Source organism: Oreochromis niloticus, linkage group LG3 (genome assembly GCF_001858045.2).
Source record: "Oreochromis niloticus isolate F11D_XX linkage group LG3, O_niloticus_UMD_NMBU, whole genome shotgun sequence".
NCBI lineage: Eukaryota > Metazoa > Chordata > Actinopteri > Cichliformes > Cichlidae > Oreochromis > Oreochromis niloticus.
Genome location: NC_031967.2, coordinates 19,680,911 through 19,701,910, shown reverse-complemented (window position 1 = coordinate 19,701,910; position 21,000 = coordinate 19,680,911). Strand labels below are relative to the sequence as shown.

At 39.5% G+C, this 21,000-nt stretch overlaps 2 protein-coding genes across 2 annotated transcripts; both read left to right on the top strand.

The window, feature by feature from the left end:
• The first annotated feature begins 24 nt into the window (after window positions 1-24).
• Window positions 25-5,727, top strand: fis1 (fission, mitochondrial 1). The gene is made up of 5 exons (XM_003449344.5): window positions 25-140; window positions 603-735; window positions 3,623-3,699; window positions 4,777-4,882; window positions 4,962-5,727. Exons 1-5 carry the CDS (start codon window positions 96-98, stop codon window positions 5,063-5,065), a joined length of 465 nt encoding a protein of 154 aa, XP_003449392.1. The 5' UTR covers window positions 25-95; the 3' UTR covers window positions 5,066-5,727.
• Window positions 5,728-17,565: 11,838 nt separating this feature from the next.
• Window positions 17,566-20,783, top strand: cldn15a (claudin 15a). Its single transcript, XM_003449343.5, has 5 exons — window positions 17,566-17,932; window positions 18,170-18,334; window positions 18,598-18,679; window positions 18,759-18,866; window positions 19,871-20,783. Exons 1-5 carry the CDS (start codon window positions 17,716-17,718, stop codon window positions 19,962-19,964), a joined length of 666 nt encoding a protein of 221 aa, XP_003449391.1. The 5' UTR covers window positions 17,566-17,715; the 3' UTR covers window positions 19,965-20,783.
• Window positions 20,784-21,000: the final 217 nt, after the last annotated feature.

Here is a 21,000-nt window from a genome sequence, read left to right as displayed (position 1 = left end):
GTAACCGAGGCGTTACCAGAGAAATCTGACGATGACGTGTTTGTGTGTGTGTCATGTGACCACGCTGGGCGTGTCTTAAATTAGTTTCCGGAAACATGGAGGCTGTACTGAGTGATGTGGTGGCTCCTGAAGACCTTCTAGTAAGTTTTCACGTTATTAAACTTCTTCCTTGCAAATAAAACACACATTTAGCATGTGAGCGACTCTTCCCGTCGCCTCACAGCGTCTGTCAGTCGATAAACGTTGGTACTTGGGAGAAATGTGACGTTGTCGACACGCACTTTGTCGCGTCACGTAGCTAGCTCGTGCTAATCATCATGTTTATGATTGAACATCCGGACATTGTGTTATCGTAGTTTCGACTAATAAAACAGTTTATGGCTAATGTAGATTGGGAGTGATGTTAGACTTTAGTTTGTGAACTTACTTGCTCAACAGCTGAATATTGTAACTGTTGCTCGTGGATACACAACACACAGTACAGAGGAAGGGTCAAGGCATCAGCTAACAGAAACACAACAGAAGTGACTTTTTCAATAAATGAATAAATAATAATAATAAAATATGAAACCAGTAATTTTTGCCTATTTTTTTAATTCCAGAAATTTGAGAAGAAATATAACAGCGAACTGGCGAAGGGTGCTGTCTCCAAAGAAACAAAGTTTGAATATGCTTGGTGTTTGATCAGGAGTAAATACTCACAGGATATCAAGAAGGGGATTACACTTTTGGAGGGTAAGTTCACCCACTACACCTTATGTACTTCTTCTTTACCTCGCTAAATCATCATGGCAACTGATGCTGAACACATAACTCGGGCTCTGTACTACAAAGCAAGTTCAACATAGCCAGGACTTCTTTCTGTTATGTGGATTCACTTACCCTAACTTTGGAAATCAGGATAAATTTTTACAGGAAGCTGGTTATCAACTCGTAAAATTAACCAGAGCTTTCCCTTGCACGTTGTTCACATGAAAGAGCTGTCGTTTACAGCATCTGACCAATCTAAAAAAGCGTTTCGTGGATCATGTGACTCTTCTTCCAAAGAAAATGATCCTTATGAGTGCCACCTACTCCAGTCAAAGACGTCAGATGATTATAAAATGGTGAAAAATCTCTAAATAACCTAAAATACAACAGCAAAATGCAACATTGTTAAACATGCAATGTTTTGCACAGAGCAGTAAAATAAACATTTTAGTTCCAGTGAATTATTTTATTACTCAGTGCACTCTCAGTGTTGTTGTTTATGTCAGAGGTAACAGTTGCACATTAGAGCTCTGCAACTTTAAAAAAAAGCTGATGACGGATTTATGAGGTCAATGTTGATGTTTGAGATGTTCATATGTGTTTTGTTAAGAAGTCTTTAAAGTGTGTTCTTAAAGATTTTTAGGTGCATCAGCAGAAATCTAAACTTTATAAGTATGTTATTATCTTTGGCTTTGCTACAAAAAAACCCCTAACAAAAATATCATACCTAACATATCAGTTATAATGTAACTGTATTAACTAAAATTATAGAAATGTCCTTGGATTGTAGACTTGGTTTAGGTTTACTGATGAGTCTTGTCCGTTGACCCAGTGCTGGTGCTGTACTTATTCAGTTTGGCCATTTTGAGAACCCGCTTCCATCGGCGCAGTAGTTAAGTCTAGCTTCTTTCATTTAAGAAAGCTGACAAAGGTGACACCTGTCCTCTCATCTGGAGACATCAATAGCTACTTTTATTATGTCTCAGCTGGATTATTGTAATGCACTTTATGTTCGAGTTAGCCAGTCTTCTCTGTCAAGTCGATATTGGTTCAAAATGCTGCTGTGCTTTTCTGGGTACATTACACCCATTCTGGCTGCCTATGCCCTCTAAAGCCCACTCTAAAGTTCTTGTATTTGTTTTTAAATCCTTCAATGGTCTAGGCCTGTCTTTATCCCCACCCTCCTGTCCGAGCTCTCTGGTCATCTGACTTGTTGTTCCCACGTGTACATAGGTCTAAGCGGAAGTTCAGAGGGGTCTGCTTCCCCTAAATTATAGGAAAAATTGCCTTTGCACATTAGACAGTCAACTACGTGTCCATTTCAAAAACCCATCGATAAGCATTTTTATATTTTCTGACTTTCAACCCAGCATGAGACATAAATCTTTCTTGTTTTTATTGTTTTATACTTGCTTGTTTTTGTTTTTATTTTATCGCAGTTTTTATTGGTGCTGTTTTTACTTCATTTCATTTTTGTGTACAGCACTTTCTGTCTGTTGCGGCTATTTTTAAAGTGCTTTATAAATAAAGATGGTATGCTATGGACTGTTTCAAACTAATAGTTTCATTTTTTGTTCGTTTTTTGGTGTTGTTTTTGTTTTCCTGTAGTTATTTATCTACATTGGTAATAGACACCAGTATACAAAAAGCGTAAGATGTAAACCGTGGTCCCAGGGCAGCTCACATAAAAGCTTTACAGTAATCAAAGACTTGATAAGTTAAAAGTGGTCACAGAGCTGTTGTGGTTTCAGCCGCTGTTTGAGGTGAGCCTTAAATGTGTGATAAGTAGAGTGCTCCTTTATTGCCATTGATAGACTCTTGTGTTTAGTCAGTATTGTGAGTAGTGACAGCACAGTTTGTCCAAATGAAGTGAACCTATGAAGTACCTCACAGTCCCCTCTAGTGGTGGCTCTAGTGCTAAACCCACAGTCTGTGCTTGCAGTAATAAATAAAGGAGGTTGGCATGTCCATGTAAAATCTTATACATAAAACAGTCAGCCTTCAATTTTTTAACATTATTAATTATTAACTCAAGTATTTGTCGTTCAATGGGAATATTGAACGACCTCGAGAAATATTATGGCTTTTTTTAAATAATGAGTCTGTTGATTTAAGTGTTGTTTCAGCTGTTAACGATCAGGTAGTGAAACAATAAGCAATACAAATAAAAGAATGATACAGTCTAAGCTGTGATGGTCATCAGAGTCTAATTTGCTGGCAGACTGCCCCTCCGGGGGTCCTGGTGCCTGGAGCCCGGGGGGGGGGGGGGGGGGGGGTGTTGCGTACAATTCTGTGTGTCTCTCTATGTTGGGTGAGTGTGTGAGTGTTTGTATATGTGTGTATGAGGGTGGGAATGCATGTTTGTGTCTGTGTGTGCCTGTTTGTCTATGTCTATGTGTCAGGTCGGGTCTTAGACTCCACCTCTATCGGAACATCTCCCCCACCATACTGCCTGCCAGTGGCTGGTGCCCCCACCTGCTGGTGCACTGATGGTTCTCGGTGTCCGGGGCTGGGTGCTCGAGAGCGTACTGGCTCATTCCCGGCTGCTGCCTTGGTGTTGGGCAGTGATGATAATGACAGCAGACAGAAGCTGTGAGTGTCATCAGTTATTCATTGCAGCAGATCTTCCTGCGGTCGCTGAGGTCAGCGTCTCCAACTTTGGGCCCAGCAATTTTGTGGTCTTTTTCTTTCTTTATAAATGGGTGGAACTGGTTCTGGATTAGGCACTAGTGCTGTGTCACTGGAAAAGCTCAGCACAGCCAGCTCCATTACCTGCACAGTGATTATTTTTGTAGCTTGTGACGTTTTGGTTTCCGTGTGTTTGCAGCTTTCCTGGTTTGAATCAGTGTTTATTTGTTTGTTTTTCTCATAGAACTGGTTCAGAAAGCATCAAAGGATGACTCACGGGACTTTTTGTTCTACCTTGCAGTGGCCAACTACAGACTCAAAGTGAGTGGCACTTGTTTCTTCTTCTCAGTTCAGGTTTATGGGAGACAAAATGAAGAAACAGACCTGCAGAAATCTCTGCTTTTGTATCACGCTGCTTTTGAGCTTCAGATAAGAGAGAGGGCAAAGGTCAAATATGACAGGCAGAGCAAAATATTTCTCTCTCTGCCTTTACCTCTTACTTCCTGCTCCTCCCTAAAAGAAAGTCATCTTACTCATTGGTTCGCATTTACAGAGGGTTTTTCTAATTGGTCTGATCCTAAAATACTGCTGATGCATGGTTACATACACTACTAGGAAAATGTTTCCTTATCACACCCAGTTCTCTGTAAAAGAAATGTCCTCACTTGTATTTCAGTACAATAATGTGCTCCTCTCTGACCTCCCACTCACTGTACTTGGAAGATAACTAATCAGACCTTCAAAGTCTGCAGGTCACAATGACCTCGGTCTCTTCTGTTAAGTTTTGCACAATGAGCGTACATGAACGCCTTTTACCTGGCGATCTTCAACACATGATGGGTTTCTTTCATGCTTTCATGCGTGAATAAAAATGTCATTTTTAATGATGCCATGCCATTTAATGAATCTGTGGAAAGGTTTTGCCACTGAAGCTGGCGGTTACCCTGCCCGCATTCCCAACGAGCCAATCAACAGCTGAAGCGGTAAACAAACGAACCAATCACAGGCATGCAGTGAGAGCTTCATGACCGTTTGAACTCTGTGGTGGGAGACATAAAAAGACGCAGATAAGCACACTTATTGGTATCCTTGGTTTGCCGTATCCATTACATGAATCAGCATTTGTTTCGAGTGCTCTGGAGGGATGACGTCGATCATGCCGGCACATTCATTCGAGGAGCATTGTGTAACCAGGATGTGGATAGCAGGAGGAGAAAAAAACGTTTTTAGACCCTTTATTATGAAGCAAAGTCCCACTGACCACGGCAATTACTGGCATGGCTCTATCTCCCCATTAATTTAGATAGCCGCTTGGAGGTGTTACAGGGGTGGCTGTCGAGTGATGAGAGCTGCTTTTGGAAGGACTTCCGTAAACTAGACTTTCTCTTCTCCCTCCAGGAATATGAAAAAGCTCTCAAGTATATCCGCATTCTCCTAAAGAATGAGCCGGGGAACAAGCAGGCTCTTGAGCTGGAGAAGCTCATTGACAAGGCTTTAAAGAAAGGTAAGAAAGAAATGGTTTCATAATATAAGTGCTTGTGTTTTGAAAACTACATCCTGACCTTTTACCTCTTGATATCTAGATGGCCTTGTCGGCATGGCGATCGTCGGGGGAATCGGCCTTGGCGTGGCCGGTTTAGCGGGCCTCATCGGCTTGGCCGTGTCAAAAGGAGCTGCCAAATCCTAACCTGGGTGTGAGAGGGAACATGGACGTTTTTGCTGGACTCACACACTGACCAGCCTGCATAAAAATAAAAATAAAGCTTTTGTACTAAATGCTTGGAAGACGTATAATTTTGATTTGAGGGTGAATATAAACTGCGTTATTTAAAAGATTTGAATATTGCCAGCTGTAACAAGAGTGAAAATCGTCGTACATACATTTGTTGACACACTAATAACCTGTCACTTCCTCATTTGTTGTTTAAACAAACTATAATAGGAGAGGTGTCGTTTAACCCTTATATAATTTTCATACTGTGCACTTCAGCCCAAATATTTACAGCTTGTAAAAAGAACATTTGTCCAGATGCATGATTTTGCTTCAGTTGTTGTTCGTTGCACTGATTTTTGAAGCGTTACAGAAAGTGTTACTGATGAAGCGGAAAGTGAAGCCTGTAATCCTGTAATGAGGGAAGAGAATCATTTGTTTGGTGGTGACGTCTCGGTGACTCTGCCATACTTCTGCTGCCGCTGCTGAGGAGGCAGTGAGCAGATGTTTGCATTTACTCTGGATCCAGCTCTTATAATGGAAATTAAACTGTTTTATGTTGTGTAAAAAGCATTTCCTAACATTAATATTAATGGGTTGTTTTCCATCTCTATTAATAAAATGATTTTCAAATGAGAGATTTGTGTCGTCTGCTTTAGATATCTCAGAGTAACGCACACACACACACTACAGTGGAGTAAAAGCTATCCTTTAAATTCTTTTGCAGCACAAGTAGCACAAATAAGCATTTGATTACATGGAGTCCTCATTATAATAAGAGGATATTAAAACATTGAGCAATGTATTTATATGGATAAATACATTGTAATGAAATGAAATTAAGAAAAGTCAAAATCTGAATTTTACATAGCATAATTAGCCTATTTTGTTTGGGATATGTATTCACAAGTCACATTTTAATTGTACGTTGAAGCCTTTTATTCACCTGACAGCCACGAACAGCACACAATCACCAGTTATCTAACACCTATGTCTGTGGGAAGAAGCTGGATTATCCACGCAGAAAGGATCCAAATGACATTTAGACCCAGAAACTTAAGCAGTGACTGAATCAAATAATTAAATGAATCTACAGACTCAAAATTGTTTAAAATCCTTTTATAAAATTAAACGTAACTTTAAAAACGTGTTTTATACTTTTGCAGCTATTTTCATATTTACATTTGAACCTGTTTAATGATACTAAAATATGTATGTATAATCTTTTTATTCGTTTTCTATTTGATAATGAACCGATAATCTGACATAAGCGATATGAAAGTAGAGCCGTTGCACAGTGACGTTCCCATCACTGCCACGCATAACACACATCAGATCAACAGACACGGTGAACACAGCAGCTGTGAGCGCGGTGTCAAAGCTGTGGGTCCCGTCGAGTCACCGGCTCGCTCCCCTGACGATGCCCGATCCACCTGACTGGTTTGTTAAAGAGCGGGAGCGCGCACACGCAAGCTTCCTCACACACCAAATGAACTTTAACGCATTTAGCTCCCGAACTCCTTATTACCACAAGGCATATTTATGTTCACACGTCCCTCAGTATTAACACCTGAAGTCCGCAACAGGCTCCGTGTCAGATTTTCCTTCCTGCTTCACCTGCACTTTGGCACAGCAGCCAACAGAATCTATGTAAAGCTCGGTGTTCTTCTGCACCCAAGCTGCTCACGGGGTTATATAAAGGATCTGTTTGTGCTCCATCAAAACTGTCAGGGCTTTATTGAGATGAGAGCAATATGTCATTATATTTTATAGATTTATGGGACTGGTGTTCCATAGGTGTCCAAAAAATTCCATTTCCAAGTGCTCTTTTGTTTAACACAGCAAGAGATTTTCAGTACAGCATTTAAGTCACAACACCGTCTTAAATCAACCAAACTCTGATTTGCATTGAAATTAAAATAAGCATTGCTGTGAAATTTTAGCTTCACATATTAAATACTTTTCTAGCTGAATTTTTTTTTAAATTGCCGAATCAATCAACCGATTTTTTATTGAAAATATGAAAGAAGACCGGCACTCCTGCAAATTCCCATATTCAAGCACACATTAATTTAAAAAACAACAAAAAAAACCAACAACCTTCAAAGTTGCAAAAGACAACTTGTGACAATTTTTAAATGATAAACAGTTGAATTACACAATATTGTAAAATTAGACATGCAGAATACTTTTTAATATTACATTTTTAGTCACAAAAATGAAGAAAACTTTTATTCACCTTTCTTATTTTCTGCTCTGCATTTTGCAAAAAACATGTGATGGTCCATAGTTTGAATGTACAGTAGGCTACATAATAATTGCTGTTCAATTTAGCGTCATATATGTATTAAAATTAAAGGCGTGTTTTTTGTTTTTTTATGACATACAATGTTTATATCGTTTTTCTTGCACATTAAAGTCAAAGTCAAAAGGCAGTAATTGAAAATGCTTTTTTCAAAAGATAAACTATTAAAGATGAAAGCCTGAAATGTTGAATTTTCTCACCATCAAAATAAAACGGGGTCTTTAATATGGGACACATGCATTAAAAATATCTGCGTATTGGCTTATTAAAATATGTAGTCCTGCATATTTGAGCACACAATTTCTGAATAGTAAATAGTTCACTGCACTATGATGCTAAAACAAAAGCTAGAATGCTTTTAAACATCGATTTATTAGTCACAAAAATGAAGAAAATGCTATTTTCATTGAATTTTCATGAAGGATTGAGCAAATAGAACAAAATTCTGGAATTCTAGACGGTACGCCTGTAAGTACAACTGGGAAAATTTCCTATAATTAAGAGCACCTCCCTTTCTTCAAGGCCCCACCCACGTTCCTGTCATTGTTTCACTGATTTCATAAAAAGTGGGTCCTCGATGCACATACTGTTTTATTTAGGTCCAGCATCACTCCAACACAAGACGGTTTATAATCTAGACATGGTTTGGGATGAAGAAGAACTGAATGGCTTTAAAACACACGGTGTAAGAGTTTTAAGGAAACCCAGGAGCCAGGATTCTGTAACACTGTAGCATTTTTCTACCATATCCATAAAGATCAATCGATAAATCAAAGTCCGATATGAAACCCCATTCTTATCAATGTCATTTATTAACTGTTAGTTTTACAATGAGGGATGTGGTGAACACAATGTGACAGCTTGTATTGTGATTGTCATCTAACTCTCTGAGAGTTTAACCCACGCACGAGTTCGCTCACTCTTAATCATCCTCATATCTTGACCCTCGGGGAGATTCAAACAGCCAACATCTTTTTACAGCGGGGAGGTTTATGGAGGCTATGGTTTATGTGCCGCGTTATCAGCGTGGTGGGATGTTACTTATTAACCCGGCTGAAAGGACCGAAACTCGGATCGGCCTGAGAAAACAATCATTTTTTCTGGTGTAAAATAGATGATCATGTAGGTAAACAATTAGATAAAAGCGTATGTGAAGAAACAAATAACCAAACAGAGGAGCAGAAAATAGACATAATGTCTAACTGACCCCCGAGCTGTCTTCCCACGCGCGGTTTAAACATACTTAAACATTAATGATTCATCAGAGCTGGTGTAACTCAGCTCAGCTTCAGTGCCTCTAAGAGCCAACGTCCATCAAGTATCCAGCGGGTTTAACACAGCTGGGAACAAGGTGTAACGGCTTGGTTACCCCCCGGTGTGCATGTGTAACTACACTGTAAATTAAGGTTGTTGTATAATCCAGTTAAACAGCAGCTGATTGCGGGCAGACACTAGGAAAGGCGGTACATGAATGCACACATGTTAACACACATCTCCCATCTGTGTTACCCAACCTTCATTTCCTTATAAGCCTTGTGGATTTTGCACCATCTGCAACGCGGCTTTTGATCATTTTTCATTATACTTGGATACAAATGATTTAAAATGAAAGATGCCAAAGTTGTAACTTTCTGGAAAGTGAGTGGAAAGTGGAAAATTATAGTTGCTCTTTGAAGCCAAGTTTCGACCTGTTGCTCATCGGGACAATGTTAATGTTTACCCAAGCATAGCAACATTCGCTAATTGGCGCTAGACTCTAGTAATAAAATCAAGATTTCTGTGAGGAAATTTCACCTAAGTAAGTCTGTTTGTGCGTATCTCTGTGTGTCATAATGGCAAAAGTGGTTCTGAAGACACCTATTGTGGCAGAAAACTAACACAGCGGTGAAACTGAAAACTTTGGCAGGCGTTTTCTGTCCATGGAGCAGCACTGCAATAGTATAAGATGCGGTCATGACATTTCACAAGTGTTGCTGACACTTTCACAGATGGGTGTCTGTACTTGTGGGATTCCTCAACAAGATGAGTTCAGGTTTTAAAGATATTATGGTGGCACCAACCCCAGATTTATTCTTTGTCTTATCTTTACTACATGTTATTACAAGAAAAAAAAAAATCATACCAATAAATTCACACTGTCTGGGCCTATGTGACAGACTTATACCTGCCATTCCCTGTCGGTATTTTACGCTGGTAAAAAGCTGTGAATATTGCTCTCCAGTTTTAGCAATTTCCTCTTAGCATTGATTTGCATGTTTCGATATGACACTTAAAGGTTGTGTAATACGCTAAACCATTTAAAGCAACTGATTGGTTTCATTATGGCTTTATGGGCGTGGTCAGACATATTTGACTGTGGGCTGGCAACATGAGCAACAGTGCAACAACTATCATTTTATTTTGATACAAATGTTACTAAATCCTGATTGGTGTAGGAGATGTGAGGTCACCTTTTTTGTTTTGTTTTGTTTTTTATTTAAAGTCCACGCCCCTACACACACACACACACACACACAAATAATTGTGTATCTTTTAACAATTAGATTCAATGATTATTTACAGACATACTGACGTTTTAAATAAACAAGTGGACACAAAAAACTTACTAAGCATTTACCTGCTCGATGTCATCTCTCTAGTTGTGTCCACTCATCACATGCTCATCTCGCCTGCCTTTAATGCCCTGTTCTTGGAAAGCACATGAAAAACTTATAAGCGTCTTTCCAGGAATTAGTTTATAAATGTCATATAAAGTTTCCTTTATAAGGCAGAGCCAATAGCACAAAGTTATATGTAGTCAAGTGGGCCAAGAAATTGGGTTTAACAAATAAGCTTTGCAAACACCTCACTCATAAACTGAGACACTTATGGTGGGGCTGGACTGATTTCTCAGTTGTAGGTGAATGTCGCAGAACGTGGCTAATGTGTTTAGACGTAACTGTGGTTTGGATTTCTGTCTTTCGTGATAAAATGTTGGTTAGAGCAGAAAAAAGAAATTATAATGGCAGATTTTTAGTTTGAAATACTTACATTGGTGTATGTACTATGCATGTACTAACAGTATTTATCCTATTGTACATGCTATTCTTAATAGTCAGATGGGATATAAAAGTTCAAGTACCCAAAAGGGTTCTTTTTAAATGATCACAATTAAGCTATAATTAATATTAGATTATTTATTTCCTGTATTTTTTATATATTTTGAGTTTACATGGCTGTCATTGTGAAAGAGATTGGATCGGTTAAATAAAGGTAAAATAAATAATATTAACTGTCGATATCCTGAAATGCAATATTTGTATTACTACACTGTTTTAATATAACCATATATTTTTTATATTCTGGGGTACAATATCTTTTTTATATGGACCATTAATAATGTGTCAAATTTTCTTTTGTACATAAGAAAATCTGAGACATTAATTAAATCACAGGAAAAGAAATATGTGTAAAACGTACTGAAAATGTAAAATGTAATGCTTTAAAAAATGAACTATCAGGTAATCATTAAAAAAAAATCAGCACAAATATCTGGGTGCCCCTTTCCCAAGAATGTTTTTGTTTCCTGGAAAGTTTGTTGGAGCATTAAATTACATTAAATGACTCTGAGTGTTCTGGCTAATCATGCACTCCTATCACCGTGATCAGCCATGGAAAAGCATTTTCACAATATCCTCCTCTTCTCAACAGTCAAGTCGGGGGGGGGGGGTATCAGCACATTTTAAAAAAAATAAGGGTTGACATCAAATACAGAAAAAAATAAGATGAAAAATAAACAAAACAAAAGACAAGTGTCAAAAACTCGTTCATATTTAAACGCTAGGGAGTAAAGACGTGTCTTCGAGCTGGTTTTAAAGATGTCGAGTGCTGGTGAGGTCCTAATTTGAAGAGGTAGATTGGTAAAGCTTAGGTGCAACCTCGGCTTTATTCTGCTTCTATGAACAAACACAAGCATCTGAGGACTACGCCAAGATAAAAGTTCAGAAAGGTTATAGGGTGCTAATCCATTTAGTGACTTTAAAAAACAAACAATAAAATCTTTAAATGAATTGTAAAGCATACTGGAAGCCAGTGTAAAGAAGAAATATGGTCTCGCTTATGTGTGGCTGTCAGGAGTCGAGCTGCCGCCAGCAAAGCCTGCATGATTCCAAAATAAAGGCTATTCCAATATTGAAGCCTGGATTAAATTAAAGCCTGAATTACTTAATTAAGTCAGTAGATGAGGGAATATTTGTAATCTTTACAAGGGCCCTCAGCTGGAAGAGGCAATTTAACAACAGAATTTATTTATTAAATATTAAACTGCCAGACAAAAAGGTCAACCCTGTTTTGTTTTGTTTTTTCTTTTTTGCAAACGGTGTTTTGCAATTTTCCAAATGAAAAAGGTCACCCTTAAAAGAGCAATGTGTGTCAGGAGCAGTGTTGGTCAAGTTACTTGAAAAAGTAATCAGTAACTAATTACTGATTACTTCCCCCCAAAAAGTAATCCCGTTACTTTACTGATTACTTATTTTCAAAAGTAATTAATTACTTAGTTACTTAGTTACTTTTTAAAAACACGATTTACAACCTGAATAGGTGATAAAGCGATAGATCTTTCAGCCCAGTTCTACTTTTTCTGCATAATCCATCATACAAAATGTAATCAAATGGAAAAGTCTCTTTTTAAAACTTGTTTTATTAGTTTTAATCTTTTAACTTTATGCATCAAGCAAAAATTAAATTATATGCAACATTCTCTGACTGGAAGAAATTTGTTTAACATTTAAACCTATTTTCTGCACATTCCAGCACATAAAATAAAATATGTTTTTGTGTTTACACTCACTTTTTCAAATAGATGCAATTAAAACACAGCAAAAAATAAATAAAATCAAAGACTAGCGGTCCTGTTTCTCTATTTTCACCTGTAAAGCAGGACTGGGGTAGGCGGAGGTTTACCCTGGTGCAGGTGTGCTGCAGCGGTCAGTGGAAGAATCTGCAAGTTTCTCTGTGAATTTCCCATTACGCTGTAAAAAGAAGTTTTCTTCCCACGCACAACGGGCGCTAATGTTTTTGTCACTTTTTATGGAATGAAACTCAAAATAAGGTCAGTACTTCCACGCTTTAAACGCTGCACGCTCATACTCTCTCCCGCACTCGATATATTATCCATTGTTGATCTGCACACAGCTGTTGTCACGAACGTCGCACTCGCTTACGTCACTGTCATGAGACATTCTCGCAAAAAAATCACGGTTTTAGTAACGCAATAACGCAGCGTTCTTACGGGAAAGTAACGTAATCTAATTACCGTTTTTGCAATAGTAATCCCTTACTTTACTCGTTACTTGAAAAAAGTAATTGGATTACAGTAACGCGTTACTGCCCATCTCTGGTCAGGAGGTTCAAATAGTACCACCTCTGTTTTTTTGTTAATTCATGCTGGAAAGGTCTATCACTGATCATGTTTTTTTGTCTGCAATACAGTCCAGCAAGGCCTTTTAAAATATATATATATATAGATATAGATATAGATATATACGAGCATCTGACAGCACAAATGAACCAGCTGCTAGTTAACGAGAGACACCCGGAATGGCTAACCGAAGGTTGGATGGTCCTGATCCCCAAGGACCCCAAGAAGGGACCGGTCCTATCCAACTACCGACCAATAACCTACCTCAGTACTACATGGAAGCTCCTGTCAGGCATCATATCGGCTAAGATGAACAGGCACATGGGTCAATACATGAGCGGGGCACAGAAAGGGATTGGCAAGAATACCAGAGGCGCAAAACACCAGCTACTGGTAGACAGAACAGTCAGCCGAGACTGCAAGACCAGACTGACCAACCTGTGCACTGCCTGGATTGATTACAAAAAGGCCTATGACTCAGTGCCCCACAGCTGGATACTGGAATGCCTAGAATTGTACAAGATCAACAGGACCCTAAGAGCCTTCATCAGGAACTCAATGGAGATGTGGCGTACAACACTAGAGGCCAACTCCAAGCCCATAGCACAAGTCACCATCAAGTGCGGGATCTACCAAGGAGATGCTCTGTCCCCACTGCTGTTCTGCATAGGCCTGAACCCCCTCAGTGAGATCATTAACAAGACTGGCTACTGATACCGACTACGGAACGGAACAGTTGTCAGCCACCTCCTGTACATGGATGACATCAAGCTGTATGCCAAGAGTGAACGAGACATCGATTCACTGATCCACACTACCAGGATATACAGCAATGACATCGGGATGTCATTCAGGCTGGAGAAGTGTAGTCGGATGATAACAAAGAGAGGGAAGGTAGTCAGAACTGAGGGGATTGAACTACCAGAAGGCAACATTGCAGACATAGAGGACAGTTACAAGTACCTGGGGATCCCGCAGGCGAATGGGAACCATGAAGAGGCCGCTAGAAAAGCTGCAACCACCAAGTACCTGCAGAGGGTCAGGCAAGTCCTGAGGAGTCAGCTGAACGGTAAGAACAAGATCCAGGCCATCAACACCTACGCCCTGCCCGTGATCAGGTACCCTGCTGGGGTAATAGGCTGGCCAAAGGAGGAGATAGAAGCCACTGACATAAAGACAAGAAAGCACCTGACCATGCATGGAGGGTTTCGCCCCAAGTCCAGTACCCTGAGGCTGTACGCTAAGTGGAAGGAAGGGGGCCGGGGACTGGTGAGTGTCAGCACCACAGTCCAGGATGAGACAACGAACATCCAAGAATACATTGGGAAGATGGCCCCAACTGACCGAGTGCTCAGTGAATACCTCAGGCAGCAGAAACCCAAGAAAGAGGAGGGAGACGAGGAACCATCATGGAAGGACAGGCCCCTGCACGGTATGTACCACCGGCAGATAGAGGAGTTGGATGATATCCAGAAATCCTACCAGTGGCTGGACAAAGCTGGACTGAAAGACAGCACAGAGGCACTAATCATGGCAGCACAAGAAAGAGATCTTGCTCACAAGATCTTGCTCTGAGTACAAGATCCATAGAGGCTGGGGTCTATCACACCAGGCAAGGACCCAGGTGCAGGCTGTGTAAAGATGCCCCTGAGACAATCCAGCACATAACAGCAGGGTGCAAGATGCTAGCAGGCAAGGCATACATGGAACACCATAACCAAGTGGCCGGCATAGTGTACAGAAACATCTGTGCTGAGTATAACCTGGAAGTCCCGAGGTCAAAATGGGAGATGCCCCCAAGGGTGGTGGAGAATGACCGAGCTAAGATCCTGTGGGACTTCCAGATACAGACGGACAAAATGGTGGTGGCTAACCAACCGGACATAGTGGTGGTAGACAAACAGGAGAAGACGGCCGTAGTGATCGATGTAGAGGTTCCGAATGACAGCAACATCAGGAAGAAGGAACACGAGAAGCTGGAGAAATACCAAGGGCTCAGAGAAGAGCTCGAGAGGATGTGGAGGGTGAAGGTAACGGTGGTCCCCGTGGTAATCGGAGCACTAGGTGCGGTGACTCCCAAGCTAGGCGAGTGGCTCCAGCAGATCATTGGAGATCTCTGTCCAGAAGAGCGCAGTCCTGGGAACAGCTAAGATACTGCGCAGGACCCTCAAGCTCCCAGGCCTCTGGTAGAGGACCCGAGCTTGAAGGATAAAACCGCCCGCAGGGGCGTGCTGGGTGTTTATATATCTATATCTATATCTTTATCTATATCTATATATACTGTATATATAGTATTCTTTTTAAGAGAAAGTACATTTTTAAATCATCACCATAACATGAAAGTGAAAAGAGTACCGGGCCAAGGATAGATCCTTGAGGGACGCCCCATGTAAGCCACTGAACATGACGTAAAAACAATTCAAGAGGAGTTCCTTTAGTGCTCACAGCTGGACACCATGATCCACTGTATCAAACACTCAGGTCTTAAAACATTAAAATGACCTGAGTCTGCAATTAATAAAAGATCTTTAAAAATGTTTAAAAGTACAGTTTCTGTGCTGTGATGTTGTTTCAGTGACGCCATTTATTCCCAATAAAGTCTGGAGCTGAAGAACAATTTTCTCCACCACCATAGACAAAAAAGGGAGTTTAGAGATTGGTCTAAAATTTGAAAAAACTATTTGATAGAGATTTGTAATTTTTGTTGTATGAGAAATGGCTGCACTATGACATGTACAAAATCAGCTGGAACAGTCCCAGTCAGAAGACAGGTATTTAAAATACACTAGGCCCAAGAGAGCTAAAGATCTCTTTGAAAGGACGGGTGACAGTAATGTATAGGTAACACATAGAGAGCTTCAGGTAGGCGACTACTTAAGCCAGTGTGGACAGAGAAACAGACTCAAAGTGATCAAAACCAGCAAAGGAATTTTGATCATGAGCAGGAAGAGTGATTTGAGACCTGATAGCAGCAACCTCATCACCAAAAACAGCCCAGAACATTTTTCACAAATTGCTGGAGACTCTGGAAAGTGTGTGATGGGTGAATTATTAAAGTGTAAATGGTGTTCAATAAAACAGTGACAGTTTCTTCATAAGACTGTTGGAGCCAAGTTGTTCCAAAGTAATGCATCATTATGATGACCTTACATTTGGCAGTACTGTTGCTAAAACCAGTAATCAAATTCCTGCTTAATGGTTCCATTAAAAACAGAAAGAAAATATATATTTTATGGAACTTGAGCAACACTTGTTGTCACCTTAAGAACAAGTTGGCAAGGTGGGCTGAAATATTTCAGGTCTGATAGAAATTTGTTTCGTGAAAACAGAAAAATATTAAGTTAAAGTGTTGACTTTTGCCAGTAGCACTTTTAGCTAAGTGCGCACAACGGGCACAATGACGATGCTAGTATGCTAATATTTATCAGGCAGCCATGTTAACCATGTTCTTCAGCTTGTTCACATTTGCAAAGAACACGAATTACAGTTGCAGTTGTGGTGACTAACAAAACACAATAAATTTGAAACAGTAATGATAATAAGAAATCATTTTCAAAAGGAGTGTTTGAACATTTGTAGTTTTTTTTTTATCAGCACAAAATGTTTCATGGTTTCCCAGTTCACTCAGTAATGTTGCCAAACTATGTTACTTATCTTCAGTTGTTACATACCATTTGAGCAGTTTATTAACCTATCTGATGAAACATAAAGAGCATACCCCTCTTTGATGATATCACTGAAAATGTACTCATTATATTTAATCTGTTTATTTAAGCATTTTGTGAGTTTTTAGTTATTAGTTTCTTTGTCATTGCGTAAAATAAATGCAAAACATTAGAATTTTTGTTACAATTAACAACCTTTGTGTTTTCATTTCCAGAAGTCAAACTTTCCCTTTCAAAGACTGGCTTATTGTTGGTGAACTGGGGCTATTTTTGGAGGCTGACCTTTAAACAAACACATTTGCTGGTTTATAAATCTCCTCACCTCTACCAACTTGACAGCTTGGTGTGAAATGCAGGTTAAGATTTATCTTAAAATTATCAGTGAGGTAAACTCAGAGTGCCCTGGATTTGGCAACGCTGACCTAAAAGCTATCAGGAGGATTATTAATGGCATGAAACAAACTGAGAAACCACGAGATGAACTGGGCAGCGTTAGACCTTGGCCTCTGGTTGGTGTTTGTGACTTTAAATTGAACCTGTTAAAAATTGATATCGTTCCCAAGCACAGGGTGTGACAAAGAAATTGTTACCTTGAGTCTTCTGGCCTTGAGATAGGTAAACCGAAACAATAAAAATGGTGGAGCATAATTTAGAGAAATATATTCGTATATGTTTCGATGTGAGTTTTGAAGTGTTATAGTGAATAGTGATTACAAAAAAACTAGTTTTTTTTTAAGCAATGATATCCTTTAAAAGTTATTAAATGTAAATAGTGTGATCATTTATTATGAGAGAATGGGAGAATTTTCCAGTTCTTTTCTGCGTTATATCTTTGAGTATTTTTCATAAACATAACCAGAAATGCATACAGAGTCACGGCGTCATTAAGACTAGCAGATGACCATTGGACCCTGAAAGTGAACCGATAAACACCTGTTCGGTTTCAGGGGTGTAAAATGCAAAAAAAAAAAAGAGGATAGAGTATGTGTGTGTGTGTGTGTGTGTGTGTGTGAGAGAGAGAGAGAGAGAGAGAGAGAGAGAGAGAGAACAAGTGTAGGGGGAGGAGAGACTGCAAGTGAGTCATATAACTGATTATACTTATCTGTTGAACTGGACACATCTCTCAGTGGCAGAGCGGACACACATCACACACACACATTCACCTGAATCCGATGTTTTTATCATCATAAAAAAATAACTTTTATTAAATTCAAAAACTTCAATCTCTTGCCACTGACAGTTGGGCCGAGGAGAAGTCATGGATCCAATCGTGGAAGTGGTGGCTGTGATTTTGGGGTTCATCGGATGGATAATGGTGGGGGTTGCGATTCCAAACCGTTACTGGAGGACCTCCACTGTTGACGGAAATGTCATCACCACCTCAACAATTTATGAAAACCTGTGGATGTCCTGCGCGACAGATTCAACCGGGGTCAGTAACTGCAGGGACTTCCCTTCGATGCTCGCTTTGAATGGTATGCTGACAAAAAAATTGACTTCTTAATAATATCATGAGCTTCGGGAAAGTTGGATTCCATCAGATGTTTATGTTACTTTGTCTGGAGGAGGGTTTCTGTCATAAGAAATGTATTAAAAGGATAACTTGAAGAGCTTAGATGTCCTATCTTTTGTTGTACACATTAAATTATCAATCCGTCTTCGAAAAATCTGTTAAAATTATGTGGTTTTGTGTATGTATGCATTGTTTCCAGGTTACATCCAAGCGTCTCGTGCCTTGATGATCGCCTCGGTAGTGTTTGGCACATTTGGACTGCTGGGCTCGCTGATTGGGATACAGTGTTCTAAAGCAGGAGGAGAAAACTATGTTCTCAAAGGGAGGATCGCAGGCACCTCTGGAGTACTTTTTATGCTTCAAGGTAACAAAAACATAGAAAAGACAGTCTGTTCTTCCTGGCTATTCAGATAACAATATTGACCTCCTATTACACTACCCCTTAAAAAAGATAAAGAAACCTCCCCAGTATGCTGATGAATCGTGATAATGCCCTTTTAAATCAGTCCTACCTATTTTTGTTCTTGTTTACTTCAATACTTTGGATCAGAGTTAAACTCTGACCGGTCATTGTTTTATTGCTCACTAACGACTCCTTGTTGTTGTTGTCTTTTTTTCTATCAAAAGGTTTGTGCACTATGGTCGCAGTGTCCTGGTATGCTTTCAATATCACCCAGAATTTCTTTGACCCCTACTACCCTGGCACAAAGTAAGTTGCTGTTAGTGGTGTGAGATAAACAGGCCCAAAGTGCAGTGCTGGCAGCCTATAATTTTGCTATGTGTCACAGGTATGAGATAGGAGAAGGGCTTTACATCGGCTGGTGCTCTGCTGTGCTCGCCATCGCTGGAGGAGCCGTTCTCACCTGCTCCTGCAAATTGGGCACAGAGGAAAAATAGTGAGTTTGATCTCTTTTTGATGTACAGAGCTGGAGGTTAATTCTCAGAGTCTACAGGTACAATCTGGCCCGGCCGTGAAAAATGTTCTGGATTAATTAAAGAAAACACGAATGTGCTGAACGTTCTGTTATCAATGTGATACAAAGGGAGACGGATTCCATGGCTCTCTAGCGACTCACTGTGGCAACACGAACTTATCTCAAAGTGTCAATAGTTCCCACCCATCCAGGTGTCTTTGTCTCGACTGTGCTAAGTGGCAGGTTTAAGGGGGCTTATAGTAGGTTTATAGTTTATTTGGTAATTACCTGTCTCAATGGTAAACATAGGCAAAAGAACAAATAAAAATTGTATGACAATTTTTTTTGACCAACCTTCATTACAGGGACATCATAAAACTCAGCATAGAAAAGATTTTAAATTTGTCTGTGGAGAGATGTCTGTTTGGAGATGGAAGCTCCTGAACAGGTCTCAGACTGCTCAAAGTGAATGTCAGAGACGTAGCAATCAAAGATTTGAAAAAGAATTAAAATCTTTGGCAGAAACAGACACAAAAACTTGAAGAAAAAACCCACACACATCTTTATTAAAACCTTATTTTATTAGAAAGTCAGTAAAAATGTAAACTTTTTAAATCAGATTAGTTATTTAGATTTATATCCAGGTAATCATTAGAATTAATGTTGATCTAAACTGTGCTTTAAAAAGAAACAACGCAAACACGACACCAAGATGGCTGCCTAGTGGCAAGCGCTCATGTCCCTGATTAGAAAATTGGCTCCCCCCAGTGGTCGAAAAAAGTAGTAACTACATTACTCACTTTACACTGACCATAGCCTTCTTATATTCACTTCTGGTAGGTGCACTGCCACTATAAGGATAACTTATTCTAACACTATTCTAAAACTTTTAATTTCCTTGCTGAGACTCTGAGTATCTGATGTGCGGCATGCTTGGAGTGATTTGTATTTCCACCATCTGATCCTGACGTTTTCTTTCTCTGCAGCCCTCTACCTCATGCAAGGGGAACTGTGTATTCTGGACCAGCACCAACCAGAAGCATGGCCGCCAGTACTTATGGGAGAAACGCTTACGTCTGAGCAGGATTTGGAAACTGAGCTTTGTGGACTTATTCATCCCTTCATCTTTGGCTGGTCTAACTAACACATTGTGCCATTTCATCACCGTGGAAATACTTGCAGTGCATCAGATGTTCACTGTTGGGAGTATTTCAGCATCGCTGTATATGTTATATACAAATAACCGCAGTTTCAAAATGTATGTTTTGTAGAAATAACATGGATATAATGATTGCAAAAAGCTTGACAAAACATCAGCGTCACTGCACAAACTCACTGTGCGCTCTCAATGATTAATATTTATATTTCTCTGATATTGTCACTTATTTTCCAATGAATCCAATCACATTTGTAAGGGGAAGGTCAAAAGTGTGATGATTGTTTGGATACGTCGTTTTGTACAGTTTTGTAGGCAACACCTGCAAAAGGCGCTGGAGGGCAGGTTGTCTTTGTTTTAATTGTATTTTGCCTGTTTTTTGGGTTGTTGTTTTTTTAAGCAAATGTACAAATTTAAATGTTTTACGTTGAACATTCCAGTTTTACTTACCACAGACAAAAACAGTGGTGGCTGTATTCTTCCTTTTTTTTTTTTTTTAAATAAAATTAAAATGAAAAAACCATCAGCCAGGCGTATGATTACAGGTCATCAGGACACGATTTGGGTAAAATATTGCGGGAAATCATCAACAACCTGTTCAGTGTCTGTGTTCAGAGTAAAGACTGATTACAAATGTTATATTTTCATCAAATTACACATTTTTACTATTTAAATTTGGTGCTAAAAGCAGCAAATTCAAATGTCTTTATGTGTCAAATAAAGACTGTATTTTGTACAACTTATTTATGATGTGTCATTAAAGTGGCGAGAAGCAGCACCGTAAACAGTGCGTGACGGCAGCTCACATGTTTATTATATAAAGAAGATAGGGAAGAGTCACTGGGTGGTCACCTTATCCCGTGGTAAATGTATGCAGGTGGAAGCGGTCTCAACCAGGATGACAGTGACTCCATTCACAGGACACATCAACCACCGAATGATTGAAAATCATGTGACTCG